Source organism: Etheostoma spectabile, chromosome 1 (assembly GCF_008692095.1).
Source record: "Etheostoma spectabile isolate EspeVRDwgs_2016 chromosome 1, UIUC_Espe_1.0, whole genome shotgun sequence".
In the NCBI taxonomy this organism is placed as follows: Eukaryota; Metazoa; Chordata; class Actinopteri; order Perciformes; family Percidae; genus Etheostoma; species Etheostoma spectabile.
In genome coordinates this window covers 15,528,941-15,541,490 of record NC_045733.1, presented here as the reverse complement: position 1 = coordinate 15,541,490, position 12,550 = coordinate 15,528,941, and the positions used below count along the sequence as shown (strand labels likewise).

Here is a 12,550-nt window from a genome sequence, read left to right as displayed (position 1 = left end):
CCACCGTGTATGTATGCACTGAGCTGGGGTTGGTTTTTGTTGGGAAGAGCCCTTATCCTTCATCAAGACTGTTTAATTAGAGGGATTTGTATTGTCACTAGAATTTTGAGCTGCAGCACAAAGCAGTTGCCTAATTTGTACAGTTTTATTGAACACAATGATAAAGTATAAAAAAAAGAAATGTGATTTAAAAAAAGAAATATATGGGCTTATACGTAGTGTAAATCTATTGCAACACAACATGATCTTGTTAGTTGTGTGTCGTTGGTTTCATTTGGCTTTCATTTCACTCATTCTTTGTTTACTTCACTTCAACAGGAAAGACACCAAAGAACCCAGACTGGTACAATCCCGGTAATTACCAAATCTTTTCAGTTTCTGTGTTGGAAGTCTAATTATCTTTTGAGTTATTAGTTATTATTCAGCTTCTTCTTTTTTTTTCTCTCGATGATTTCCCAAATAGAATTATTTTATCCTTGCATGTCTTTGGCTGGGTGTCATATGTCTGTTGTCACAGTCTGAAATGGGCCATGACTTTAGAACGTGTTTGTTGTGCTTTTCAGGTGGACACCATGAGAGCTCTATCTTTGTAGATGGAGCAGAGTTTTGGTTTGTTGATGAGCCTAAGCTAACGTTTGAGGAGGCACAGCTGTTTTGCAGTTTGAATGACAGCAAACTGGCTGCACCTCTCAGCTCAACGGCTGCCGGACAGATCCACCATTACCTAAAAGACGTAAGTTACAGGAGACCGTAAGTGGCCATGTAATCAAACCAGGACCTGCACACGTGCAGGTTACAGTGATAACGGCGGCAGATACACCACTTAAAACACACAGTAACTGTAAAACAATGGGTCCTTAATATCAGACAGAGGCAGACAAAAGCAGTTTTCTCATTTCTAGCCAACAACTGGGGGCGAGAGGTAGAATGACCTGCAGGATTGATCCTCTATATATGGGCGCCAGCTCTACCAGGTGAGCTACCCAGGCGCCAGTAAGTCAGGCTTGTTAATGTATGCAGCTCATGTCAAACAAGCTGTTTATACTTAAGACTTTATATTACGATTTTTACCAATTTTGCTCTTGTGTTTTTGTTTTTTGAAAGGCTAAAAGAAAGCCACCACTTTTCAGACTCCAACCGCTTTAGATTTTGATTACAGTTCTGACTACAGCCCTGTGCACACCCTTTCACCCTACAGCTAACATGTTTGTAGTCATCTAAAGCCAGACAGACCTGCTATGCCTGGTTACGGTTACCAAGCTATTATTGAGCAATCACTGTTTGGATTAACTGAGGCACTTTGAAAATACCTGTGCAGTTTAAAAAAAAAAAAGAGGGTAAACAGGTTCTCTATTTTTGCAGTTTATCTCGTTTATAGTTTACGTTGTTCACTCCATTTGTTGTTCTCCCTATTGGCATTGTAGTTGATTTGTAGAGCCTAAAATTATTTTTCATTATCTATTATATTCTGGTCAAGATGACAATATTTCATGAGAATACAGTCAAAATAAAGTTCTGCCTCCAAGCTAACTGTTTAAAAAAAAAAAATAAGAACAAAATCATAAAAACCTAGTGGCACTTTCAGTTCCTTAAAACTAACCATCAAATGTAATTATTTCTCTAAAAATGTGAAATACAAGCCGTCTCAGCCTCTGCTGCATCGATTTTGACCATTCCATTTTTATTCCGTCTCTTGTGAGTCCTCCAGCTTTATGGAATTGCAATACTGAATCACTTGAAGCTCACAAATATGTTATTGACACAGACATGAACTGCAGTCAAGTATTATTTCATAGATATTTAACTAATTAATTCCACAATCCCATGTTTTTTCACATTAAAGGGATTTATTTTTATATTGTGTGCTTTTCTCCTAAATTTGCTCATTTTGTAAAAAGTACTTTATAAACTCTGTTTAAGACAAGCGGTAATAAATTGGACTATAGAATTATTTTTATTATGTGGTTCTTAAGCTTGCATGTTTTGAACAGATTTCAAGTTCTCCCAAGCAAAGCTGGTGGGTCGATTTGAGCAAGCCTGCCCGGGTATTCCCCATGACGTAAGCCAGTACAGTCACACACGTATACTGGTCATGTTGCACAAGCACAATGTGATGTTGACTGAAATACTCTATGTTTAAGGTACATCCAAATGTACTTCTATCATTCGGCTTTCCTGGGCAGATGCACCTCCATCAGTCCTGAACAAGTCTTTCCTGGTGAGTAAACATCATAGTGGTTCTATACCGCTGACTTTGAGGAGGGATATTTTTTTAATTTACTAGATCGTGTGGATAGAAAACAACTTAACCCTTGTGTTGTCTTCCCGTCAAAATTAAAAATCAACACTTGTGTTGAAGTTTTTTTTTAACTTTCTCTTACGTTTTTGGTACTATTTTCAACACTTTTGACGCTTTTTTCAATGTTCAATACTACTTAACTCTAACTTTTTAACTTTTAGTTTTACAGTTATTGTTGGAATTTATGGTCAATAAACCTCATGTATAGGAAATTATACCTTTTGAGTTAGAAATGCAGACTAAAATTAAAGGAATGTATGTTGATGGATAATCACAGACTGGAATAAGACAACTTTTACTCAGTACTATTTCAAAACCACTTCAATGTTTTTTTTTGAATGCTGTAAAATTGAATAAGACACCCCACAATTAATGAAAGTGGAGATTCGTACTTGCCAAAGAGCATTGTGTGGAATCAATTGTGTTATTTCAAATTAGGTTGTTTTGTTTTTGTTGGGTCTCCCCCCCTCTCCGTCTCCGTCTTTCCTCTCGGTGTTTTCTTTTGGGTCCTGGGACGCGTTCCTATGTTTTTTCGTTCCCACCTTTTCTTTTTTTTAAAGATTATTTTTGGGCTTTGTTGCCTTTAATTTTTTAACAGTACAGCTAGCTTAGAAAGGGGAGAGAGAGGGGGAAGACATGCAGGAAATTGTGACAGGTCGGGTTTGAACCCAGAACCTCTACGTCGAGGCATAAACCTCCTAGTATATGTGCGCCTGCTCTACCACTTAACCAACCTGGCCACAATTGTATAATGAAAATTTGATGACAAAATAAAAAGGCCCTGAAAATCTATCCTCTCAATCAACTTTTTACTAGGAGAGACGGGGTCCTATGTGAAAACAAAAATGTTGATGAATAACCTTGATTCTTAAGATTCTTAGGATTTCAAACCACATTTTCAAGGGTTTTCCAAGCTGGATTTTACACAACAGTGTTTACAAATGTCTTCTGTTTTGTAACCTGAAGTAAGCATAAGTGCTTTGTTTGAAACTCCTTACTTGGAAAACAACTACAACAAGACACAACAGTAAAATAATAATCTAAAATAATAAGAATTCAATCCTTGCAGAGGGCAAAAAAGCTCTGATGTACATCACTTGATTTGATTTATGCCAGGCATGCTTACAGTTTAATTTATACACACATTTATTGTCACATGTTTACTTTGCAGAGCATGAGCGCAGTTGCAGTCAGCGACTGTCTTTTGTGTGTGAGAGACACAACATCACTTCAGTGGAGCGAAACCCTCTGGATCCTCAACCTGGAGGACTGCCCTGTGAAAATCAATCTTTGTCTTTCAGAAATAAGGTCTGATCCTTCAACACATTTCACTCTGCATCTACATTTTAGATACTGCTCGACACTGCTAAAACAGATTATGTAATAATAATTAGATAATACTTTCATACTTTAAAGGAAAATCCACCTGATAAACTCTTTAGCAGAGACTGAAGATCTTGCATTTGCATTTATTTGCCATCAAGAAACAACCAAACAGACATTCTCAAGGAATTCAAGAGCTGTGGCTTTATTTCAGATTAATTTATTGCTGGAGGGAATGTGAGATGATCTGCATATAAAGAAAACATCTTAAATGTTGAATTATTATCATTTTGGTCACTTAGGTTGGTTGCAAATACAAAATAAGTGTTTAGCTGGATGGGTCAACATTTAAAATACCTTTCCTTGGCATCTGCCCACTTTATATCTCTTTGTATATATTTTATTTAATTTAACCTGTATTAAACTTGGAAGTTGTTTGAGATATATTGTCTCTGTGGCAAACTGGACAAAATGAACACAGGACCATTTATATTCACATAAAGCACAATGACATACAGTAGCAGCGGAAAGGCATAAAGGTCCTATTTATGTCAAAATGATCAAACACTGAGATACGGCTATCTTTTTTTTAGTGCTACACAGTGATGGGGAGCCAGAAGCCTGTGACATTTCAGTATGCAAATGACGAATGCCAGTCGCTAAGGGGAACCCTGGTCACTATTTCAGATCAGGTGGAGCAAGGTGAGCACCGCTAATGTTCTAGTTCTGTTTAATATAGAAGACACGACTCAAAGGATGTTATCCACATTGTTTTTTATGTTTGATAAAGTTTGTATTGGCACCAGTCAAATAAGAAATAATAGTTCCTCAAAGTCAAAATGCACCCAAAACGTGTGTGTGTGTGTGTGTGTGTGTGTTTGTGTTTGTACAGACTTCATCACTACCCTTTTACCAAACCTGAGAAACATGGAAAGAATATGGATTGGTCTAAAAATCAAACGTAATGACCCTGAATGGGTGGACCAGACCCCTGTTAACTACGTACATTTTAACCCTCTGCTTCTGGGCATGCACAAAGCTATACAAGTCAACGTAAGTTCCCCTTACCTTCACTGCCGAGTTAAATGGGCTGGGACTCTGCTTATTTGACAGATCAGAGTCTGTCTATAGGTCTTGGGGAGTACTACTGCATGTGTGTTCAAAGGTAGTAAGGTAGTAAGGTCTTTTGTGGCTGCAGAGGGAACTGTGAAAAATGTGATAGTTTGTCTCAAGGGATTTATTGTACCCTGTACCCTGTTACGTAGCATTAGCCAGTGGTAGCTCATTAAAAAAAGGAAAAGGAAGAAAAAACTTAACCGTATTTAGGTTCTCAATGTAATTGTCATTTGTACTTTTTTTTTTCTTTCTTGACAGACATGGGATCCCGACAGTATGGATCTGTGTGTGTTTTTAATGAATAACCCCAACTCTGCCATGATGGGTACCTGGGACTTTTCTTCCTGCACAGACAAAAACAAAAAAAATGTGGGCATTTGCCAGCACTATGCAGGTAAATCACGACCACCACCTAATACCTAATACCACTTTATTATCCAGATTTCTTTGCAAGAAGTGCCTAATCAAGCACCTTATTCTGGCATGCTAAGGTCCCTCTTAAGATTTTTTTTTTTTGGATTATTGTTTTATTAAGTATAGACTATACCTTAAATGGTAACATGGAGAAAATATTTTAAAGGGAAGTAAATAATGCCTCGACACTGTTACGGGCCTAAGGGTTAAGGTGCCAGCCATTGCATTTCATTCTCCATCTCTCTCTTTCTCTCTCCCCTAATTTCCTGTCAGCTCCCCACTGTAATGTCTCTAACAAAAGGCATAAAGTGCCCAGATAAATCCACTTATTTTTGCAACCAGTGTATTGAGGCAACATAGGTCTCGGACCCAACTTACAAGACATGATCTTCTCTTAACACAAGGCTTACTCATTTCAGATAAACTAGAGGAGCCCCACATCCCAACCGAGCCATTCCAGGTCAATAACCACACCATTCTGCTGCTGGTCAAAAACCTCACCTGGTTTGAGGCCTTAGAGCAGTGCAATAGTAAGAACATGGAACTGGCAAGTGTGGCCGATACCCTCCTGCAATCCATCCTCACCGTGCATGTGAGCCGTGCGCGCACACCCATGTGGATCGGCCTCTTTAGCGAAGACGTAAGTGTGCCTAAGAAGGGCCTTTTATTTGAATCCACTACTTCTTACAAGATACTTCCTCAAGTCTTCCTTTTTGGTTTTGTATTCAGGAGGGAATCCATTACCGCTGGACTGACCACAGTCACACTGTATTCAGTCGCTGGTCTTCTGATGACACCAGTGGCTCGTGTGTCTACCTGGACACCGATGGCTTCTGGAAAGCCACCGAGTGTGAGGAGGAGCTAGGAGGAGCTATCTGCCACAAGCCACACAGTGAGTGGGGGTGGGGTTTTGGAATGCACCTCCTCGTGAAGCTAGTTCCTGCTGGTGGTAGTCTATGACACAATAAGGCTTAGGGCTACGCTAGTTCTAGCTCAAAATGTTTGTTTTCTGTGTTTACATTTACAACCCTGATGATAAGTCAACACACTTTGTCAAGTTTTAAGTTAACAGAGTCTATAAAATTGAAAAATTTAATTGATTCCGGGTTTTCTCTTGTGAAAACAGGTTCACAGAAGAAAGAAATGAAGCGTGTCAATCTTTTTCAAGTTTCATATTCCTTGTTTTTAGCCGAATGTCTATTTCTGTGTACTTTGAGAGCAACAAAAAAACCACAATCAAATTCCATGTGTGTTTTGCACTTAATTGGCTATTAAAACTTATTCTGATAATTCTTATTATTATTGTGCATCCTTTTCTTGTAAGTCTTGTGGTTCAAAAGAAAACGTTTACAGGTTTCATCTCTTCTAAAGTCTCTTCCTTCTTTGTTGGAAAGCACCGGTATGCTTTCAAATACTAATGTAATCGAAATAATAATGTAAAGGTATGTATTACAGAAGAGATCATCACCACACCTGATGAGGTTGCAGTGAAGTGTCCCCATAAGATAAATGGTCCCAACTGGATCCCCTTTAAGAACAACTGCTACTCCTTCCAGCTGGTCAGCACCAGATGGGACCAGTTTGACCAAGATCAGATTCAGGATACCTGCAAAAAACTTCGTAAGAATGTCACACCGTTTGGGCACATGTTGTTATGCGGAAGTTTCCTTATGAAACTTTCTGTTACAGAGTGATGTTTGTGTTTCAGATGCAGATGCAGACATTCTAACTATCCGGAATTCAGAGGAGAACGAATTTGTTACGCAGCAGCTCATACCGTTTCAAAGCTTGGCCCAGTTTGTGTGGCTGGGGCTGTTCAAAGATGAAAACGGTAGGCACTTTTACTGACTTTTGTGTAAAAAAAAAAAATATATATACATTTTTTTCTAGCTGCAATTGATGAGGTTTTGTAATAGGCAGGCAGAACAGTTTTCTGCTACATACAAGTCCTGATACCTAAACTCAGGATATTGGCAGATATTGATCTGACGTCTTATTTCCTTTCTAATTTAAAACAAAGTTGTTGCGTGCCAGAAAGTCTTATAGAGAGGTCAGATTATAGACCCTGACTAACATCACCGTTACCATCACAGAACTCATTGACCTTCATTTGTATGGATGCCAGAACCCCTCTGATTGGTGTGTATTTCCTGGGGCGGTGTTAACATCCATATGGTACCAAATGCTATTGGTCTATATGAAATCAACCTGATGGTCTGGAAATATTGTAATGAAAATGGTTTAAATATTGTTTTGTAAATAAAGCGTCAAATGTGTGTCATTACACTGGGGTTAATAGTGATTTTGTTTGGTTGTAGATAACCAGATGAAGTGGTATGATGGCACAAATGTCCAATATTCCAACTGGATAAAGGGCAGACCAGATGTGGACGGACCATTCTTGGCTGGTCTCACCGTTGATAACTACTGGATTCTCATCTCAAACCAAGGCTTATTCGCAGAGTTCAAACAAAGGACCATTGTGACCTGCAAACTGGACAATGGTTGGTGTATCACACTTCCCGTCATAAGTCCAATTTCTCCGTCCACCCCTGTTGTGATCGTCACTGAAAATATTTAACGTTTCCAATCCTTCCCTCCCCAAGAACCTAAACAGGAGTACAACGTGTCATCCAAGGATTTACAACATTACGGCAACTTAACCTATGAGGTCGCAACCCAAAAAATGACTTGGTACCAGGCTCTGGAAGTGTGTGACCAGCATGGAGGCCACCTGGCAAGTGTCCACGACATACAGCACAGTGTGCATGTGAAGCTCATTGCTAAGACCGACGGCTTCCCGCTCTGGATTGGCCTATCCAACCAGGATGTAAGAATTTTGTCTACCCCAAAAAAAAAGCAAATACGAGTACATGTTCTTCACATGGTGGTGCCTCATAATTCTTTGCTCATAATTGAACTTCACCAGCTAATTTGACGGTGTGTCTCTCTCTCTCTCCGTGTAGGTTAGTGACTCAGCCTTTGAGTGGTCAGATGGAACGAGACTGGACTACAAAGCCACCATCTCGGACTCTTTGGAGGTTTCCAGCTCAGACAAACAAGAGGCCAGCTGTGTATTTGTAACTCCTGCCGGAGCCTGGATGAGAACCAGCTGCAATACGTTGTTAGACGGAGCCATCTGCTACACGGCCACCGTCACCACCCCATCCCAGAGTAAGACACCCATGTGTTTTAAGATATAAAACCACATTGTTCTATTTTCATCATGTAGAAAAAAGGGAAACGACTGCAGTTGGTATTTTTTTTAAATAACTAATTATTTTTTTTCTCAGTGAAATGTATTGAATATCGTCTGCTACACGATATAAAATCCTCTAGTCCAGACTCAAACGACACAAAAAGAAAAATGATGCTGCTTTAAACACATTTGAAGCACATTGATTTCATAAATCACATTAATTTCATGATTTAAAAATAATTAAGTTACATAAATTACAAACCAGCTTTATAGTTGTACATTACATCTTTTCGGTCGGAGTCAAACCGCTGCATCGAGGAATAAACCCGCTCTACCAACTGAGCTATCCGGGCGCCCTTCTTGAAAGAGTTAACTGAAGGGGAACGCACAAATTCTTCTGGAAGCTCGTTCCATGCTTTTACCAGACGTATTGAATGGTTAAGATTCAGAAGAAAAAACTACAGTAGCACCACGGAATCCTACTTGTGACTTCATATGTGTTGGAGTGGCATTGACTGGGTCCATATTGTTTCTGTTGAATCAGGGGCCAGACAGCAGGCGGCCCCAGAGACCAATCACTGCCCTCAGAGCAACGGTATGTTCACGTGGGTGCAGCATCAGGATCACTGCTACGCCTTCGACATGGGCTTCTACAACTACCGCGTGTACAGCATGGACAAGGCCAGGAGCATCTGTCAGAGCATGGGTGAGTTGTTGTTTGGTTCAGGAAGGGTTGTAGTTAGTATTCATCTGATATGAAGCAACCCTAGTCCACCAATTTAATTATTATTATTATTATTTATTTATTTTTTTTCCAACTAACAGATGCTCAACTGCTGACCTTAAAATCCAAAGAGGAGAACGACTTTGTGTCAAAGTACATGTCTGATGACCCTCTCATCACCAGTCGAGTATGGCTCGGCATGGAGCTCGACGCTCAAGGTAAACACTATCATTTGAAATGGAAGCAAATCTGTAAAACTTCAGTTTTTAAATATATGATTATATTCACGCATATAATCCCCGTTAGAGTTTGACTTCTAGATGAAAAAATCAGCATTTTGTGTTTCTCATATGATCATAATTGACACATAATTGACGTTATAGGCCACATCAAGGGATAAACTTCTATATATGGGTGCCCTTTATATAGCTATAAGCCTATAATTGACATTGTAGCTTGTTTTACTACAATATTTAAACTTCACTGCAACAGAAAACATAAACTTGGATTTAGCGGAATGTTTTGAGTGAAAAGAGCATCTCTGTATTTAAATACCTGTGAGTTCATTTGGTTACAATCCAGTTTTATATTGTAAGGTGGTTGGCCTTTCTGTTTACATATGAGAAAAAAATCAACTAAGAACTAAAAACGAAATAGTGATTACACAGGTATTTTCAGTTCCACTGGCCTTAGCGACCAAAAGAAGTTAAAGGTGCTGTAAGTAGGATTGTGAAGATCCAGGACTTAGCCCAAAAATTTGAACACCGACAACTTCTCAGTCCCTTCCCCCCTTACTGCAAAAGACGGTCTCCTAACCACCCCTCCACGAGGGAGAATGAGTGTGTGTTTATGAGCAGTGATTGACCCCCCCTCCCCTCTGATTGGTGCATCTGAACAGGGAACGGTGGATTTTTGCAGATCGCACTACAGGCTCTAGTAGGCTCTAAACCAGATTTTTTTTAAATGACCTGCTTCATGTAGTTCTACTCAAACATAGGGTCAGCTTCTGCTAATTTGACAGGTTAGTTTTTTAAGTCTTACCTACTGCACCTGTGACGTTTTAACAAATCTAGGTCCCCTTCTTCGTGTGATTTGGAAATGAACCCTCAACATCATACAGAAACACATTATTTGTGACACGATTATCTCCTTGTTTTTCCTCTCAGGTAAGCCTGTATCCTGGCAGGATGGCTCGGCTCTGGCTTACTCTAACTGGAAGTCTGAGGCTTTGGTTACTGGGAAGAAGTCAGAGGACTCCTGTGCCGTCATGATGGCAGGAGACGAAGGGATCTGGAAGCTTGTCAGCTGCCAGGCTAGCCACAGTCGTATTGTCTGCAAAACAGAAGCAGGTGAGTATCACAACTGCATTAAAGGAATGTTTTTGACATTTTGGGGGCATTTATTTGCTTTCTTGTCAAGAGTTAGATGAGAAGATAGATACCACTCTCATATTGTTACAGTAAATATGTATCTGGAGGCAGCAGCCGGGTAGCTTAGCTTAGCCCAAAGTGTGGAAACAGGGAAAGCGATAGCTTGGCTCTCTCCGAAGGTAAACAACAGACAACAGTACGCTGCTGGTCCTGCCAAGGTGTTTCAACCCAAACAGATATTACTTACGTTACTTAGTTTGTCTTAGACAGAGAGTCTGAACTCAGATAAAAGCTGTTTGAGCTCAAACATGATGACATCTTGTTTAGTGGGCACACAAAGACCTCTAAAAACCATATCCACAATGTCCCACTTCGGGGAATGCTCCGTTGCCGACAGAAATTCCGCCGGATGTCCCTCTTTTCAGACGGATGTCCGTTACCTTCCACTTTCTTTGTGTTGGCTTTTTAAACTCCGGTGGATTTATGAGTATGGTGAACTGCTCCTTAGATCTCTGCAGGGTAAATCAAGAGCTAGCTAGACTATCTGTCCAATCAGATTTTCTGTTGCACGACTAAAACAACCTTTGAACGTACACATTCTACCAAAACAAGTTCCTTCCCAGGGCTATTTTCCAGCGGCACCGGGGCTCTGTCCGCCGCTTAGCATGACGATTGTGATTGGTCTAAAAAGACAATTTTCTCCCAGACCCGCCTTCCCAGCGCTGTGGAGGTGGATAATGCGAGGTCTGGCAATGGGACACTACAAAAAAGTGACTGAAATGACTGACTTCACCTTTGTGTCCTCAGAGTCCGGAGGCTCTCCTGTGGCGTTGGGTCTCTTCGTCGTGGTCGTCCTCGCTCTCCTTTTAGCCGTCGGCTTTATCTTCTATAAAAAGAAAAGAGCCCACTTCTCTTCTACCGTCCGCTACAAGAGGACCTTTGATGATGGAGACGCCACAAGTATAATAACCCAAGATGACTGAGCTTGCCCAAAGAATCAGCCTCAGGGAGTATTAATGTGCCTTGTGTGCATTTAAGTAATTTTCACCAAGAGCAGATGCAGCCTTCATCTTTTTTAAATTATTAATTTATCCTGCTCAATGATGTGTGAAACTGTAAATATTGTTAGAGAATTGTGAATATCCGCCAACTCAGTGTCTTAATTTTGGTAATTTTGGATTATGAAGAGCCCTGTGTTCTACCTAATGTGAACACCGGGACTGATGCTCTCTGGTAAATGTTGATCATTAACGTAAGTGGGATTGGTTTTGATTGCTGTTTTTGTTTTTTAGATTGTAAAAAGATTTTGAGTTGATTAACAGAAGTATCCAACCCGACAAAACACTCCCATTCATCCTTATAACGGCTTGAATTTCACTAATGTATGAGTGACTCCAAACTATCAGAAACAAAACATTGTTGCTTACTGTAAATATTGTTACTCAAACTATTCCAGTTTTACTTTTCAACTTCAGAAGTTTAGGATTTTTACATGGTTACAATTAATAAATACATAAAATAGACTTTTAAAAGGCCAGTTCACCTGAAGATACTGTCTAACCTGTTTTCTTTGACTTGGGCGTGAAAAAAAAAAAAAAATATATATATATATATATATATATATATATATATATATATATATATTAAGGTACTCACAATACCGCCCCCAGACATCACTAAGAATAGATCCCTGCAAGCAAAAGGAAGAAACTAAAGATGTTGGCTCTTATGTTAATGCTTATTCTATCAGAAACTTGGCTGTTAAATTCTTGATATACTGTATATACATTTCATTTTTTTCCATTAAGCTACACTTATTAGTCTGATACATCCAAACCTCAGCAAATCCCATTCAAACTATCTGCATTGAGATATTGCACTCGGATCAAGAAGACGCGTTATGCTGTATTTTTAGTTGCACTGTGCCTTTAATAAGTAGAAAGAATTGTGATTGATGAGCTTACTGACTGTGCCTTTTAACATTATTACTTCAGAAGAAATGGGAGTTTTTAAGCCACTGGATAGGGTTATTTTCTGTATTTACTGTGTATTTACTGATTACGTTGACTTATTAATATTCATATTAATCAATACGTGAATGATGA

At 39.4% G+C, this 12,550-nt stretch overlaps 1 protein-coding gene across 1 annotated transcript in view; it reads left to right on the top strand.

Moving 5' to 3' along the window:
- ly75 (lymphocyte antigen 75) overlaps nt 1-12,032 on the top strand; it is a 26,991-nt gene extending 14,959 nt beyond the window's left edge. Inside the window, exons 17-35 of the mRNA XM_032544273.1 lie at nt 319-354; nt 564-733; nt 1,992-2,059; nt 2,142-2,218; nt 3,471-3,607; nt 4,216-4,324; nt 4,515-4,675; nt 4,997-5,132; nt 5,572-5,792; nt 5,882-6,044; nt 6,608-6,772; nt 6,861-6,983; nt 7,471-7,656; nt 7,759-7,982; nt 8,119-8,326; nt 8,896-9,057; nt 9,177-9,293; nt 10,242-10,424; nt 11,253-12,032. Coding sequence (XP_032400164.1) covers nt 319-354; nt 564-733; nt 1,992-2,059; nt 2,142-2,218; nt 3,471-3,607; nt 4,216-4,324; nt 4,515-4,675; nt 4,997-5,132; nt 5,572-5,792; nt 5,882-6,044; nt 6,608-6,772; nt 6,861-6,983; nt 7,471-7,656; nt 7,759-7,982; nt 8,119-8,326; nt 8,896-9,057; nt 9,177-9,293; nt 10,242-10,424; nt 11,253-11,428 — 2,822 coding nt within the window. The 3' untranslated portion in view covers nt 11,429-12,032. The remainder of the gene's footprint in view (nt 1-318; nt 355-563; nt 734-1,991; nt 2,060-2,141; nt 2,219-3,470; nt 3,608-4,215; nt 4,325-4,514; nt 4,676-4,996; nt 5,133-5,571; nt 5,793-5,881; nt 6,045-6,607; nt 6,773-6,860; nt 6,984-7,470; nt 7,657-7,758; nt 7,983-8,118; nt 8,327-8,895; nt 9,058-9,176; nt 9,294-10,241; nt 10,425-11,252) is intronic.
- Nucleotides 12,033-12,550: the final 518 nt, after the last annotated feature.